The following is an 18,401-nucleotide window of genomic DNA, read 5'->3' on the forward strand; positions in this document are numbered from 1 at the left end:
CACCTGCATATAATTCTCTAAGGTTTAGTGCACAAGCCTACAGCTTCTGAGCACCTGCATATAATTCTCTGAGGTATAGTGCACAAGTCGACAGTCTCTGAGCACCTGCATATAATTCTCTGAGGTTTAGTGCACAAGCCTACAGTCTCTGAGCACCTGCATATAATTCTCTGAGGTTTAGTGCACAAGCCTACAGCCTCTGAGCACCTGCATGTAATTCTCTAAGGTTTAGTGCACAAGCCTACAGCCTCTGTGCACCTGCATATAATTCTCTGTAGCATTTTACAACTAGTTAAAAGCCGCTGCCCATTCTCTGTGCTTGCTGCAGCATGAAGAGGCACGTGCACAGGAGACACATGAGACAAATCAGGGGACTTACCAAGCTTGACTTGTCCGAAGCAAAAGATGCAGCCGTCTGCGCCGCTCACCACAGACTGAATGACCTCAGCGACCGTCCCGGAGCAAACCTCAGCCTGGGAGGAAAAGCACCAAATCATTTGCTGAGCTCCACAAATAAGGAATCAGTTGAAACAAAGAAAGTGCTTTAGGGATTAGCAGATGATTGGCAGATTTGTATTGACTTAAATTGGCTTAATAAATTAATATAATTGTTACACAAACTACCGGTACCTTCCAGAAAATGCAGCGCTATCAGTTTGTGAAGCCTTTAATCAGAACCACGTGTTTAGTAATAAAGAATATTATGTCCTGGGCTAGCGCTGTTAGATGGGCTGTGGATCTGGGACGTCTGGTAAAAGAAAATAACAAGAGGGCTGCAACAGGCCAGGATGACTGCTGGGGAGATGGTGGCAACGCTGAGACCCTGGGAGACGACGTTAGGTTGGGCATCTGCTGTACATGTTTTATATTACGGCACTGCACAAGCTTTGATGTCATGTGCATTTGACAATTACCTGAGAGGCGTCCTGGGGAAACACAGAATCGAATGCAAACATCTTTGGTGCAGCGAGGACAGCTCTCCTCTGGCTGGAGACGGACGAACCACAAGTGGACGGGTCGTACAGCGTCACCTGCTTTTTCCGCGGATCTACCTTAAGGAAAGACATGGATTCCGAGGTGTCACATGCTCCTGGCGAGGGGCAGATTCGCAGCATCACCTTCACCTGCAGCAGAGCAATAAGTACTGTTAAACACATAAAACGAGAGAGTAGTCTGCAATGGCAGAGCTGGAACTAGCGCAAGGTAATGTGAGCAGATGCCTAGGGATCCCCAGACTCAGATGGGCCCCTGCCTGGCTAATGTAGCTATAATAAACATTACTTGTAAGCAGAGGGCATATTTAGTATCGGACAGGTACTTGCCGGCTATTGATAAAGTAATCGCGAACAGATATATACACAACCTCTATTTCTAATATATCGTCAGGTTTCATACATTAATAACTATATAACACAGGACAAGGTAAGTGCTGGCCAGCAGAGCATACAATCTAGACAACACATGGCCGCTACTAACTGCTAACCAGCTACTAACCAGACACTAACCACTAACCAGACACTAACTACTAACCAGCTGCTAATTGCTAACCAGACACTACTAACCAGACACTAACTACTAACCAGCTGCTAATTGCTAACTAGACACTACTAACCAGACACTAACTGCTAACCAGCTGCTAACCACTAACCAGACACTAACTACTAACCAGCTGCTAATTGCTAACTAGACACTACTAACCAGACACTAACTGCTAACCAGCTGCTAACCACTAACCAGACACTAACTACTAACCAGCTGCTAATTGCTAACTAGACACTACTAACCAGACACTAACTGCTAACCAGCTGCTAACCACTAACCAGACACTAACTACTAACCAGCTGCTAATTGCTAACCAGACACTACTAACCAGCTACTAACCAGACACTAACTGCTAACCAGCTACTAACCAGACACTAACTACTAACCAGTTGCTAATTGCTAACTAGACACTACTAACCAGACACTAACTGCTAACCAGCTGCTAAGCAATAACCAGACACTAACTACTAACCAGCTGCTAATTGCTAACCAGACACTAACTACTAACCAGCTGCTAATTGCTAACTAGACACTACTAACCAGACACTAACTGCTAACCAGCTACTAACCAGACACTAAATGCTAACCAGCTGCTAATTGCTAACTAGACACTACTAACCAGACACTAACCAGCTGCTAGCAGCTGGTTAGTAGTTAGTGTCTGGTTAGTGGTTAGCAGCTGGTTAGTGTCTGGTTAGTAGTGTCTAGTTAGCAATTATCAGCTGGTCAGCAGTTAGTGTCTGGTTAGTGGTTAATTGCTAACTAGACACTACTAACCAGACACTAACCAGACGCTAACCACTTACCAGACACTAACTACTAACCAGCTGCTAATTGCTAACTAGACACTACTAACCAGACACTAACTGCTAACCAGCTGCTAACCCCTAGCCAGACACTAACTACTAAACAGCTACTAGCCACTAACCAGCTGCTAACCACTAACCAGACACTAACTACTAACCAGCTGCTAATTGCTAACTAGACACTACTAACCAGACACTAACTGCTAACCAGCTGCTAACCAGACACTAACTGCTAACCAGCTGCTAACCACTAACCAGACACTAATGGGAGCCTCGTTCTGAAGCCGTCAGAAGTGCAGCATAGGGGGTAAGTAGCGCAGCGATAATAAATATATATTTATATGATTATATACAATATATTTACAGGGAACAAACACTTCCCATAGACCCCAATGTAAAGGCACTTTTCAGTGCTAATTGCTAACTAGACTAACACCCCACTACCACCAACTTTACCGCTAAAATACTGCCTAATGATCTCTGGTTAATATTATAAGCGCTAATTGCTACTGTGGGCTTGTGGTAGCAATAACCTGACACTTATTATTAATTATCGCTCACCTGCAAATGGGCAAAGTTGCCCGCTTTGCGGGCACGCGCAATAAATTAGCGCTCCACTTGTAATAGTATTGCACATATAAAATCTCACTTACTAGAAGTAAGTTCTCTAAAACCTGTCCAAACAAGTAAATCTTGATTCAGGTTAATCTGCTCTCGGCGATACAGCTGGTCGGTCGCGCTCTCCGCAAACATCCGGTCATACACCTGTTACAGCAGTCACCTACAGGGGCTCATACTGGACAAAAAGCTCAACGCGTTTCTCCTGGAGTGTGCCCAGACTTTCTTAAGAGTGATCCAGCATAAGCCCCGTAGGTCACTGCTGTAACAGGTGAATGACCGGATGTTTGCGGAGAGCGCGACCGACCAGCTGTATCGCCGAGAGCAGATTAACCTGAATCGGGATTTACTTGTTTGTTCTAAAGAACTTACTTCTAGTAAGTGAGATTTTATTTGTTAATTAAACTACCTTGGGTTTGCGCTGCCTCTCTGTGTCTCATACTCCATCAGATTTTTACTTCTAGTAAGTGAGATTTTATTTGTTAATTAAACTACCTTGAGTTTGGGTTTGCGCTGCCTCTCTGTGTCTCATACTCCATCAGATTTTTACTTCTAGTTGCGGAGGAGGAGCTCACAAGTATAAAGACAGCAGCACCCCATTTGGAGGATTGGTGAATACAAAGTACTTTCGCTTCAGATCGCACAAGAACTTTCACGATTCTGGACTGGGTTTATAATATTTGTTCCTGGTACCAGTAAAACTTCTTGTAAAGGAGATTTGCTTTTGCTTTGTTCTGCATTTGATGTGAGCGCTGCTATCGGCTAGATTACGAGTTTTGCGGTATGGGTGAAAAAACAGAGTTAAGGCTCATAACGCTGATTTTTCACTACCGCTGGTATTACGAGTCTTGCAGGTTTAGGGGCACCACACACTTTTTTGGCCGTAATGCAATGTAATTACCGTAGCTTTCAAAAAGTCCTTTTTCAATGGGACTTCCTTTGCGCTGGTATTACGAGTCTGCCTGGGAGGCCAAAAAGTGAGCGGTACACCCTAAAACTTCAAGATCCATAACGTAAACTGAAAGTCATTAGTTATGAGTTTTACACTACAATGCCGTAACATAAAACTCATAACTAAAGTGCTAAAAAGTACACTAACACCCATAAACTACCTATTAACCCCTAAACCGAGGCCCTCCCGCATCGCAAACACTAAAATAAATGTATTAACCCCTAATCTGCCGCGCCATACATCGCCGTCACTATAATAAACATATTAACCCCTAAACCGCCGCACTCCCACATCACAAACAACTAGTTAAATATTACTAATCCCTAATCTGCCGCCCTTAAAATCGCTGCCACCTACCTACATTTATTAACCCCTAATCTGCCGCCCCCAACGTCGCCGCCACTATACTAAATGTATTAACCCCTAAACCTAAGTCTAACCCTAACCCTAACACCACCTAACTTAAATATAATTCAAATAAATCTAAATAAAACCTACTATCATTACCTAAATTATTCCTATTTAAAACTAAATACTTACCTATAAAATAAACCCTAAGCTAGCTACAATATAACTAATAGTTACATTGTAGCTAGCTTAGGTTTTATTTTTATTTTACAGGCAAGTTTGTATTTATTTTAACTAGGTAGAATAGTTACTAAATAGTTATTAACTATTTACTAACTACCTAGCTAAAATAAATACAAATTTACCTGTAAAATAAAACCTAACCTGAGTTACACTAACACCTAACCTACAATTAAATCAATTACCTAAATTACAAAACAAAACAAAATATTACACAAAATAAAAAAAGAAATGATCAGATATTTAAACTAATTACACCTAATCTAATAGCCCTATCAAAGTAAAAAAAAAAAACCCTAGCCTAAACTAAACTACCAATAGCCCTTAAAAGGGCCTTTTGCGGGGCATTGCCCCAAAGAAATCAGATCTTTTACCGGTAAAAAAAAAATACAAACAACCCCCCAACAGTAAAACCCACCACCCACACAACCAACCCCCCAAATAAAACCCTAACTAAAAAAACCTAAGCTCACCATTGCCCTGAAAAGGGCATTTTGATGGGCATTGCCCTTAAAAGGGCATTTAGCTCTTTTCCCGCCCAAAAGCCCTAATCTAAAAATAAAACCCACCCAATAAACCCTTAAAAAAACCTAACACTAACCCCCGAAGATCCACTTACAGTTTTTGAAGACCCGACATCCATCCTCAAGAAGAGGCAGAAGTCCTCTGCGAAGCCGGCAGAAGTCTTCATCCAAGCGGCCGAAGTCTTCATCCAAGCCCGCAGAAGTCTTCATCCAGGTGGCATCTTCTATCTCCATCAATCCGGCACGGAGCAGCTCCATCTTCAAGACATCCGGCGCGGAGCATCCTCTTCAATCGACGTCTTCTTGCAGAATGAAGGTTCCTTTAAATGACGTCATCCAAGATGGCGTCCCTTGAATTACGATTGGCTGATAGAATTCTATCAGCCAATCGGAATTAAAGGTGAAAAAATCCTATTGGCTGATGCAATCAGCCAATAAGATTGAGCTTCAATCCTATTGGCTGATCCAATCAGCCAATAGGATTGAGCTCGCATTCTATTGGCTGTTCCAACTTAAGTTGTTACTTAAGTTTGTTACATTTTTTGCTCCACTTGTAATCTAGACCTTAACCTTTTCTTTTAGAGGCACTCACAGGACTTAAAAGTAATTTTGTTTATTCTCAATCCATAAAAGTATTAGATAATCATGATTCTGTTTTGTCATGACAACAAAGCGCCTCTCCGTATATATCACATGTAACATGCCCTTACCCAGAACACACTGCCCTCACTGACCTTCTGAAGAACCATTTACTAGATAAAGGAAAGTGCTCATCTCCTGTGATTAGAATGTCACTGGGGGGTAAAGCCTGGAACTGACTTTCTGGGCGGCGTGTTAAACTGTATAATGTGATTTATTGTCACAGCTGTGCACTGCCTGACACACAAATATAAGTCCTAATGCCACTTACTGTTCATGTCACTGGGGGACAATGTTGTAGTGCAACAAAAAGTCTCCAAAATACTTTTATTTCTGCATTATTCCATTTACTCTCACAGATACCAGTACCGTTACCTGATCCCTGGGTACTCTCACAGATACAGTACCGTTACCTGATCCCTGGGTACTCTCACAGATACAGTACCGTTACCTGATCCCTGGGTACTCTCACAGATAACAGTAACATTACCTGATCCCTGGGTACTCTCACAGATACCAGTATCGTTACCTGATCCCTGGGTACTCTCACAGATAACAGTAACATTACCTGATCCCTATGTACTCTCACAGATACAGTAACATTACCTGATCCCTGGGTACTCTCAAAGATACAGTAACATTACCTGATCCCTGGGTACTCTCACACATACAGTAACATTACCTGATCCCTGGGTACTCTCACAGATACAGTAACATTACCTGATCCCTGGGTACTCTCACAGATACAGTAACATTACCTGATCCCTGGGTACTCTCACAGATACAGTACCGTTACCTGATCCCTGGGTACTCTCACAGATACAGTACCGTTACCTGGTCCCTGGGTACTCTCACAGATACAGTACCGTTACCTGATCCCTGGGTACTCTCACAGATAACAGTAACGTTACCTGATCCCTGGGTACTCTCACAGATACCAGTATCGTTACCTGATCCCTGGGTACTCTCACAGATAACAGTAACATTACCTGATCCCTGGGTACTCTCACAGATACAGTAACATTACCTGATCCCTGGGTACTCTCACAGATACAGTAACATTACCTGATCCCTGGGTACTCTCACAGATACCAGTACCGTTACCTGATCCCTGGGTACTCTCACAGATACAGTAACATTACCTGATCCCGGGGTACTCTCACAGATACCAGTATCGTTACCTGATCCCTGGGTACTCTCACAGATAGCAGTAACCTTACCTGATCCCTGGGTACTCTCACAGATACAGTACCGTTACCTGATCCCTGGGTACTCTCACAGATACAGTACCGTTACCTGATCCCTGGATACTCTCACAGATACAGTACCGTTACCTGATCCCTTGGTACTCTCACAGATACAGTACAGTTACCTGATTTCTGGGTACTCTCACAGATACAGTACCATTACCTGATCCCTGGGTGCTCTCACAGATACCAGTACCATTACCTGATCCCTGGGTACTCTCACAGATACACTAACATTACCTGATCCCGGGGTACTCTCACAGATACCAGTAACATTACCTGATCCCTGGGTACTCTCACAGATACACTAACATTACCTGATCCCGGGTACTCTCACAGATACCAGTAACATTATCTGATCCCTGGGTACTCTCACAGATACCAGTATCGTTACCTGATCCCTGGGTACTCTCACAGATACCAGTATCGTTACCTGATCCCTGGGTACTCTCACAGATAGTAGTAACATTACCTGATCCCTGGGTACTCTCACAGATAGTAGTAACATTACCTGATCCCTGGATACTCTCACAGATACAGTAACATTACCTGATCCCTGGGTACTCTCACAGATAACAGTATCATTACCTGATCCTTGGGTACTCTCACAGATAGCAGTAACATTACCTGATCCCTGGGTACTCTCACAGATAACAGTAACATTACCTGATCCCTGGGTACTCTCACAGATAGTAGTAACATTACCTGATCCCTGGGTACTCTCACAGATACCAGTATCGTTACCTGATCCCTGGGAACTCTCACAGATACCAGTATCGTTACCTGATCCCTGGGTACTCTCACAGATAGCAGTAACCTTACATGATCCCTGGGTACTCTCAGAGATACAGTAAGATTACCTGATCCCTGGGTACTCTCACAGATACCAGTAACATTACCTGATCCCTGGTTACTCTCACAGATACCAGCATCGTTACCTGATCCCTGGGTACTCTCACAGATAACAGTAACATTACCTGATCCCTGGGTACTCTCACAGATATAGTAACATTACCTGATCCCTGGGTACTCTCACAGATACAGTAACATTACCTGATCCCTGGGTACTCTCACAGATACCAGTACCGTTACCTGATCCCTGGGTACTCTCACAGATACAGTAACATTACCTGATCCCAGGGTACTCTCACAGATACCAGTATCGTTACCTGATCCCTGGGTACTCTCACAGATAGCAGTAACCTTACCTGATCCCTGGGTACTCTCACAGATACAGTACCGTTACCTGATCCCTGGGTACTCTCACAGATACAGTACCATTACCTGATCCCTGGATACTCTCACAGATACAGTACCGTTACCTGATCCCTTGGTACTCTCACAGATACAGTACTGTTACCTGATCCCTGGGTACTCTCACAGATACAGTACCATTACCTGATCCCTGGGTGCTCTCACAGATACCAGTACCGTTACCTGATCCCTGGGTACTCTCACAGATACACTAACATTACCTGATCCCGGGGTACTCTCACAGATACCAGTAACATTACCTGATCCCTGGGTACTCTCACAGATACACTAACATTACCTGATCCCGGGTACTCTCACAGATACCAGTAACATTATCTGATCCCTGGGTACTCTCACAGATACCAGTATCGTTACCTGATCCCTGGGTACTCTCACAGATACCAGTATCGTTACCTGATCCCTGGGTACTCTCACAGATAGTAGTAACATTACCTGATCCCTGGGTACTCTCACAGATAGTAGTAACATTACCTGATCCCTGGATACTCTCACAGATACAGTAACATTACCTGATCCCTGGGTACTCTCACAGATAACAGTATCATTACCTGATCCTTGGGTACTCTCACAGATAGCAGTAACATTACCTGATCCCTGGGTACTCTCACAGATAACAGTAACATTACCTGATCCCTGGGTACTCTCACAGATAGTAGTAACATTACCTGATCCCTGGGTACTCTCACAGATACCAGTATCGTTACCTGATCCCTGGGAACTCTCACAGATACCAGTATCGTTACCTGATCCCTGGGTACTCTCACAGATAGCAGTAACCTTACATGATCCCTGGGTACTCTCAGAGATACAGTAAGATTACCTGATCCCTGGGTACTCTCACAGATACCAGTAACATTACCTGATCCCTGGTTACTCTCACAGATACCAGCATCGTTACCTGATCCGTGGGTACTCTCACAGAAAGCAGTAACATTACCTGATCCCTAGGTACTCTCATAGATAGCAGTAACATTACCTGATCCCTGGGTACTCTCACAGATAGCAGTAACATTACCTGATCCCTGGGTACTCTCACAGATACCAGTAACGTTACCTGATCCCTGGGTACTCTCACAGATACCAGTACCATTACCTGATCCCTGAGTAATCTCACAGACACAGTAACATTACCTGATCCCTGGTTACTCTCACAGATACCAGTATAGTTACCTGATCCCTAGGTACTCTCACAGATACAGTAACATTACCTGATCCCTGGGTACTCTCACAGATAGCAGTAACATTACCTGATCCCTGGGTACTCTCACAGATACAGCAGCATTACCTGATCCCTGGGTACTCACACAGATACCAGTATCGTTACCTGATCCCTGGGTACTCTCAGAGATACAGTAACATTACCTGATCCCTGGGTACTCTCAGAGATACAGTAACATTACCTGATCCCTGGGTAATCTCACAGATACAGTAACATTACCTGATCCCTGGGTACTCTCACAGATGCCAGTATTGTTACATGATCCCTGGGTACTCTCACAGATACCAGTAACATTACCTGATCCCTGGGTACTCTCACAGATACAGTAACATTACCTGAACCCTGGGTACTCTCACAGATAGCAGTAACATTACCTGATCCCTGGGTACTCTCACAGATACAGCAGCATTACCTGATCCCTGGGTACTCACGCAGATACCAGTATCGTTACCTGATCCCTGGGTACTCTCACAGATACAGTAACATTACCTGATCCCTGGGTACTCTCACAGATACTAGTATTGTTACGTGATCCCTGGGTACTCTCACAGATACCAGTAACATTACCTGATCTCTGGGTACTCTCACAGATACAGTAACATTACCTGATCCCTGGGTACTCTCACAGATACAGTAACATTACCTGATCCCTAGGTACTCTCACAGATACCAGTATTGTTACGTGATCCCTGGGTACTCTCACAGATACCAGTATCGTTACCTGATCCCTGGGTACTCACAGATACCAGTATCGTTACCTGATCCATGGGTACTCTTATAGATACCCGTAACATTACCTGATCCCTGGATACTCACAGATACCAGTATCGTTACCTGATCCCTGGGTACTCTCACAGATACAGTAACATTACCTGATCCCTGGGTACTCTCACAGATACAGTGCCGTTACCTGATCCCTGGGTATTCTCACAGATACAGTAATATTACCTGATCCCTGGGTACTCTCACAGATACAGTAACATTACCTGATCCCTGGGTAATCTTATAGATACCAGTAACATTACCTGATCCCTGGGTACTCTTATAGATACCAGTAACATTACCTGATCCCTGGGTACTCTTATAGATACCAGTAACATTACCTGATCCCTGGGTACTCACAGATACCAGTATCGTTACCTGATCCCTGGGTACTCTCACAGATACAGTAACATTACCTGATCCCTGGGTACTCTCACAGATACAGTAACATTACCTGATCCCTGGGTACTCTCACAGATACAGTAACATTACCTGAACCCTGGGTACTCTCACAGATACCAGTATTGTTACGTGATCCCTGGGTACTCTCACAGATACCAGTATCGTTACCTGATCCCTGGGTACTCTCACAGATACAGTAACATTACCTGATCCCTGGGTACTCTTATAGATACCCGTACCCGTAACATTACCTGATCCCTGGGTACTCACAGATACCAGTATCGTTACCTGATCCCTGGGTACTCACAGATACCAGTATCGTTACCTGATCCCTGGGTACTCACAGATACCAGTATCGTTACCTGATCCCTGGGTACTCACAGATACCAGTATCGTTACCTGATCCCTGGGTACTCTCACAGATACCAGTAACATTACCTGATCCCTGGGTACTCTCACAGATACCAGTAACATTACCTGATCCCTGGGTACTCTCACAGATACCAGTAACATTACCTGATCCCTGGGTACTCTTATATATACCAGTAACATTACCTGATCCCTGGGTACTCTTATAGATACCAGTATCGTTACCTGATCCCTGGGTACTCTCACAGATACAGTAACATTACCTGATCCCTGGGTACTCTTATAGATACCCGTAACATTACCTGATCCCTGGGTACTCACAGACACCAGTATCGTTACCTGATCCCTGGGTACTCTCACAGATACAGTAACATTACCTGATCCCTGGGTACTCTCACAGATACAGTGCCGTTACCTGATCCCTGGGTATTCTCTCAGATACAGATACAGTAACATTACCTGATCCCTGGGTACTCTTATAGATACCAGTAACATTACCTGATCCCTGGGTACTCTTATAGATACCAGTAACATTACCTGATCCCTGGGTACTCACAGATACCAGTATCGTTACCTGATCCCTGGGTACTCTCACAGATACAGTAACATTACCTGATCCCTGGGTACTCTCAAAGATACAGTAACATTACCTGATCCCTGGGTACTCTCACAGATACCAGTATTGTTACGTGATCCCTGGGTACTCTCACAGATACCAGTATCTTTACCTGATCCCTGGGTACTCTCACAGATACAGTAACATTACCTGATCCCTGGGTACTCTTATAGATACCCGTAACATTACCTGATCCCTGGGTACTCGCAGATACCAGTATCGTTACCTGATCCCTGGGTACTCACAGATACCAGTATCGTTACCTGATCCCTGGGTACTCACAGATACCAGTATTGTTACCTGATCCCTGGGTACTCACAGATACCAGTATCGTTACCTGATCCCTGGGTACTCACAGATACCAGTATCGTTACCTGATCCCTGGGTACTCACAGATACCAGTATCGTTACCTGATCCCTGGGTACTCACAGATACCAGTATCCTTACCTGATCCCTGGGTACTCACAGATACCAGTATCGTTACCTGATCCCTGGGTACTCACAGATACCAGTATCGTTATCTGATCCCTGGGTACTCTCACAGATACCAGTAACATTACCTGATCCCTGGGTACTCTCACAGATACCAGTAACATTACCTGATCCCTGGGTACTCTCACAGATACCAGTAACATTACCTGATCCCTGGGTACTCTTATAGATACCAGTATCGTTACCTGATCCCTGGGTACTCACAGATACCAGTATCGTTACCTGATCCCTGGGTACTCTTATAGATACCAGTAACATTACCTGATCCCTGGGTACTCACAGATACCAGTATCGTTACCTGATCCCTGGGTACTCACAGATACCAGTATCGTTACTTGATCCCTGGGTACTCTTATAGATACCAGTAACATTACCTGATCCCTGGGTACTCACAGATACCAGTATCGTTACCTGATCCCTGGGTACTCACAGATACCAGTATCGTTACCTGATCCCTGGGTACTCACAGATACCAGTATCGTTACCTGATCCCTGGGTACTCTCACAGATAGCAGTGGTTCCCAGGTACTCTCTGCTGCTAGTGACATGTATGTTATGTGACAGTGCTGCAGAGCATATGAAGGTTACAATGAACAGAGTTGGCTCCATCAGACTAAAAAGCACATTATGGTGACATTCAAGGCTAAATATGAAGCGAGCGCTGTGACTCTCAAGTGCTTGTTGCAACCTTGAAATTCTACAGAGACGAGTGGCTAAAAGTCATTGGGGATAAAACTCTTTGTGCTCTATTGCAGATGACTAATTAACAGGAATTGTACCGGATTTGTAGTAAATTATTATTATTGGTTATTTGTAGAGCGCCAACAGATTCCGCAGCGCTAGATTCTCACTTCTTTCTTATCTGTGCAGGTGTGTGTGCTGCTGCCAGCATGGCATAGGGGAACCTACCCCTTTGTAAGGCAGTGTGGCCCCTATATAGCAAGTGTCAGACAATCTCAGTACGTCAGTGTAACACACTGGGGCCTATTAATCAAATGTCTTGCGGACCTGATCCGACAGTGAGGATCAGGTCCGCAAGACATCGCTGAATGCGGAGAGCAATACGCTCTCCGTATTCAGCATTGCACCAGCAGCTCACAAGAGGTGCAACGGCGCCCCCTGCAGACTCGCGGCCAGAGCAGGCGGACAGGGTTATGGAGCAGCGGTCTTTAGACTCGCCAGAAACAGGGGCCACAAGATCCGTTCAGAGCTTGATAAATTGGCCCCACTGCCTGGATAGCCTAAGAACTGCTAGGTGAAAATATCGTATCACGGTACAGGTGAGATTTCTTTGCGCCTTTAGCCACGAGCATAACAAGTTCAAATGCGTAAAAACTTTATTGCAAACACAAATGATCACTCTGATTTGTGTATAACTTAAGTTTCATGGTTTAATACTGTAAATTAGGCAAACATGTAACTTAAACAAACAAACAAAAACAATAGTGGTTATTAATACGCAGTGAGATTATCTAGAAAAAGAGCTGCAGAAACAGCTAGGAATCCTGTGAAAAGCGTCCGTATTAGTTTTGTGTGCCAGAAAGGGTACACAGCAGACAAGGGGTTAATAAGTGCTGTGCCAGTGTGATGCAGAATATGCCCTGAGCACGCTTACACTTGTCACATCCCTCCAGACAAGGGGTTAATAAGTGCTGTGCCAGTGTGATGCAGAATATGCCCTGAGCACACTTACACTTGTCACATCCCTCCAGACAAGGGGTTAATAAGTGCTGTGCCAGTGTGATGCAGAATATGCCCTGTACATTTGTGTCTGAGCACACTTACACTTGTCACATCCCTCCAGACAAGGGGTTAATAAGTGCTGTGCCAGTGTGATGCAGAATATGCCCTGTGCACACTTACACTTGTCACATCCCTCCAGACAAGGGGTTAATAAGTGCTGTGCCAGTGTGATGCAGAATATGCCCTGTGCACACTTACACTTGTCACATCCCTCCAGACAAGGGGTTAATAAGTGCTGTGCCAGTGTGATGCAGAATATGCCCTGTACATTTGTGTCTGAGCACACTTACACTTGTCACATCCCTCCAGACAAGGGGTTAATAAGTGCTGTGCCAGTGTGATGCAGAATATGCCCTGTGCACACTTACACTTGTCACATCCCTCCAGACAAGGGGTTAATAAGTGCTGTGCCAGTGTGATGCAGAATATGCCCTGAGCACACTTACACTTGTCACATCCCTCCAGACAAGGGGTTAATAAGTGCTGTGCCAGTGTGATGCAGAATATGCCCTGTACATTTGTGTCTGAGCACACTTACACTTATCACATCCCTCCAGACAAGGGGTTAATAAGTGCTGTGCCAGTGTGATGCAGAATATGCCCTGAGCACACTTACACTTGTCACATCCCTCCAGACAAGGGGTTAATAAGTGCTGTGCCAGTGTGATGCAGAATATGCCCTGTGCACACTTACACTTGTCACATCCCTCCAGACAAGGGGTTAATAAGTGTTGTGCCAGTGTGATGCAGAATATGCCCTGTACATTTGTGTCTGAGCACACTTACACTTGTCACATCCCTCCAGACAAGGGGTTAATAAGTGCTGTGCCAGTGTGATGCAGAATATGCCCTGAGCACACTTACACTTGTCACATCCCTCCAGACAAGGGGTTAATAAGTGCTGTGCCAGTGTGATGCAGAATATGCCCTGTGCACACTTACACTTGTCACATCCCTCCAGACAAGGGGTTAATAAGTGCTGTGCCAGTGTGATGCAGAATATGCCCTGTGCACACTTACACTTGTCACATCCCTCCAGACAAGGGGTTAATAAGTGCTGTGCCAGTGTGATGCAGAATATGCCCTGTGCACACTTACACTTGTCACATCCCTCCAGACAAGGGGTTAATAAGTGTTGTGCCAGTGTGATGCAGAATATGCCCTGTACATTTGTGTCTGAGCACACTTACACTTGTCACATCCCTCCAGACAAGGGGTTAATAAGTGCTGTGCCAGTGTGATGCAGAATATGCCCTGTGCACACTTACACTTGTCACATCCCTCCAGACAAGGGGTTAATAAGTGCTGTGCCAGTGTGATGCAGAATATGCCCTGTGCACACTTACACTTGTCACATCCCTCCAGACAAGGGGTTAATAAGTGCTGTGCCAGTGTGATGCAGAATATGCCCTGTGCACACTTACACTTGTAACATCCCTCCAGACAAGGGGTTAATTAGTGTTGTGCCAGTGTGATGCAGAATATGCCCTGTACATTTGTGTCTGAGCACACTTACACTTGTCACATCCCTCCAGACAAGGGGTTAATAAGTGCTGTGCCAGTGTGATGCAGAATATGCCCTGTGCACACTTACACTTGTCACATCCCTCCAGACAAGGGGTTAATAAGTGCTGTGCCAGTGTGATGCAGAATATGCCCTGTGCACACTTACACTTGTCACATCCCTCCAGACAAGGGGTTAATAAGTGCTGTGCCAGTGTGATGCAGAATATGCCCTGAGCACACTTACACTTGTCACATCCCTCCAGACAAGGGGTTAATAAGTGCTGTGCCAGTGTGATGCAGAATATGCCCTGTACATTTGTGTCTGAGCACATTTACACTTGTCACATCCCTCCAGACAAGGGGTTAATAAGTGCTGTGCCAGTGTGATGCAGAATATGCCCTGAGCACACTTACACTTGTCACATCCCTCCAGACAAGGGGTTAATAAGTGATGTGCCAGACAAGGGGTTAATAAGTGCTGTGCCAGTGTGATGCAGAATATGCCGTGAGCACACTTACACTTGTCAAATCCCTCCAGACAAGGGGTTAATAAGTGATGTGCCAGACAAGGGGTTAATAAGTGCTGTGCCAGTGTGATGCAGAATATGCCCTGAGCACACTTACACTTGTCACATCCCTCCAGACAAGGGGTTAATAAGTGCTGTGCCAGTGTGATGCAGAATATGCCCTGAGCACACTTACACTTGTCACATCCCTCCAGACAAGGGGTTAATAAGTGCTGTGCCAGTGTGATGCAGAATATGCCCTGTGCACACTTACACTTGTCACATCCCTCCAGACAAGGGGTTAATAAGTGCTGTGCCAGTGTGATGCAGAATATGCCCTGTACATTTGTGTCTGAGCACACTTACACTTATCACATCCCTCCAGACAAGGGGTTAATAAGTGCTGCAGAATATGCCCTGTACATTTGTGTCTGAGCACACTTACACTTGTCACATCCCTCCAGACAAGGGGTTAATAAGTGCTGTGCCAGTGTGATGTTGTGCACCGCCACAACCTACATTATAGCTAAGGACCCCTAATCTACTGCCCCTAACTTCGCCGACACCTACATTATATTTATTACCCCCTAATCTGCCCCCCCCCCCAACGTCGTCGCCACTTACCTACACTTATTAACCCCTCATCTGCCGACCGGACATCGCCGCCACTATAATAAATATATTAACCCCTAAACCGGCGCACTCCCGCCTCGCAAACACTATAAAATTTTTTATTAACCCCTAATCTGCCCTCCCTAACATCGTCGCCACCTACCTACAAATATTAACCCCTAATCTCCCGCCCACAACGTCGCCACTACTATAATTTATTAACCCCTAAACCTAAGTCTAACCCTAACCCTAACATCCCCCTAACTTAAATATCATTTAAATGAATCTAAATAAATTTACTATCATTAAATAAATTTTTCCTATTTAAAACTAAATACTTACCTATAAAATAAACTCTAAGCTAGCTACAATATAACTAATAGTTACATTGTAGCTATTTTAGGATTTATATTTATTTTACAGGCAACTTTGTATTTATTTTTAACTAGGTACAATAGCTATTAAATAGTTAATAACTATTTAATAGCTACCTAGTTAAAATAATGACAAACTTACCTGTAAAATAAATCCTAACCTAAGTTACAAATACACCTAACACTACACTATCAATAAATTAATTAAATAAATTAACTACAATTAGCTAAACTAAAATACAATTAAATAAACTAATCTATAATACAAAAAACACACTAAATTACAGAAAATAATAAAATTCCCTACCCTATTCTAAATTACAAAGTAATCAGCTCTTTTACCAGCCCTTAAAAGGGCCTTTTGCGGGGCACTGCCCCAAAGTAATCAGCTCTTTTACCTGTAAAAAAAAATACAACCCCCCCAACATTAAAACCCACCACCCACATACCCCTACTCTAACCCACCCAAACCCCCCTTAAATAAACCTAACACTAACCCCCTGAAGATCTCCCTACCTTGAGTCGTCTTCACCCAGCCGAGCCGAATTCTTCATCCAAGCGGAGCAAGAAGATGTCCTCCATCCGGTAGAAGTCTTCATCCAAGCGGGGCAAGAAGAGGTCCTCCATCCGGTAGAAGTCTTCATCCAAGCGGGGTCCTCTATCTTCATCCATCCAGAGCGGAGCCATCTTCCAGCCAGCCGACGCGGAGCCATCCTCTTCAACCGACGAACTAACGACGAATGACTGTTCCTTTAAGGGACGTCATCCAAGATGGCGTCCCTCGAATTCCGATTGGCTGATAGGATTCTATCAGCCAATCGGAATTAAGGTAAGAAAAATCTGATTGGCTGATCCAATCAGCCAATCGGATTGACCTTGCATTCTATTGGCTGATCAGAAAAGCCAATAGAATGCAAGGTCAATCCGAATGGCTGATTGGATCAGCCAATCGGATTGAACTTCAATCTGATTCGAGGGGCCCTTTCTTGGACGATGTCCATTAAAGGAACCGTCATTCGTCGTTAGTCCGTCGGTTGAAGAGGATGGCTCCACGTCGGCTAGCTGGAAGATGGCTCCGTTCCGCTCCGGATGGATGAAAATAGAAGACCCCGCTTGGATGAAGACTTCTACCGGATGGAGGACCTCTTCTTGCCCCGCTTGGATGAAGACTTTTACCGGATGGAGGACATCTTCTTGCTCCGCTTGGATGAAGAATTCGGCTCGGCTGGGTGAAGACGACTCAAGGTAGGGAGATCTTCAGGGGGTTAGTGTTAGGTTTATTTAAGGGGGGTTTGGGTGGGTTAGAGTAGGGGTATGTGGGTGGTGGGTTTTAATGTTGGGGGGTTGTATTTTTATTTACAGGTAAAAGAGCTGATTATTTTGGGGCAATGCCCCGCAAAAGGCCCTTTTAAGGGCTGGTAAAAGAGCTGATTACTTTGTAATGTAGAATAGGGTAGGGACTTTTATTATTTTGGGGGGCTTTTTTATTTTATTATGGGGCTTAGATTAGGTGTAATTAGTTTAAACTTCTTGTAAAAAAAAAATATTTTCTGTAATTTTGTGTTTTTTTTTGTATTATAGATTAGTTTGTTTATTTAATTGTATTTT

The 18,401-nt window shown here is 44.3% G+C and overlaps 1 protein-coding gene across 1 annotated transcript in view; it reads right to left on the bottom strand.

Annotated features, from left to right (window-relative positions):
* Positions 1-18,401, bottom strand: part of KIF26A (kinesin family member 26A) — a 378,483-nt gene that overhangs the window by 58,587 nt on the left and 301,495 nt on the right. Inside the window, 2 exon segments of the mRNA XM_053697080.1 lie at positions 380-473; positions 915-1,124. Of these exon segments, the coding sequence (XP_053553055.1) occupies positions 380-473; positions 915-1,124 (304 nt within the window).

This window comes from Bombina bombina, chromosome 1, assembly GCF_027579735.1.
Source record: "Bombina bombina isolate aBomBom1 chromosome 1, aBomBom1.pri, whole genome shotgun sequence".
Taxonomy (NCBI): domain Eukaryota; kingdom Metazoa; phylum Chordata; class Amphibia; order Anura; family Bombinatoridae; genus Bombina; species Bombina bombina.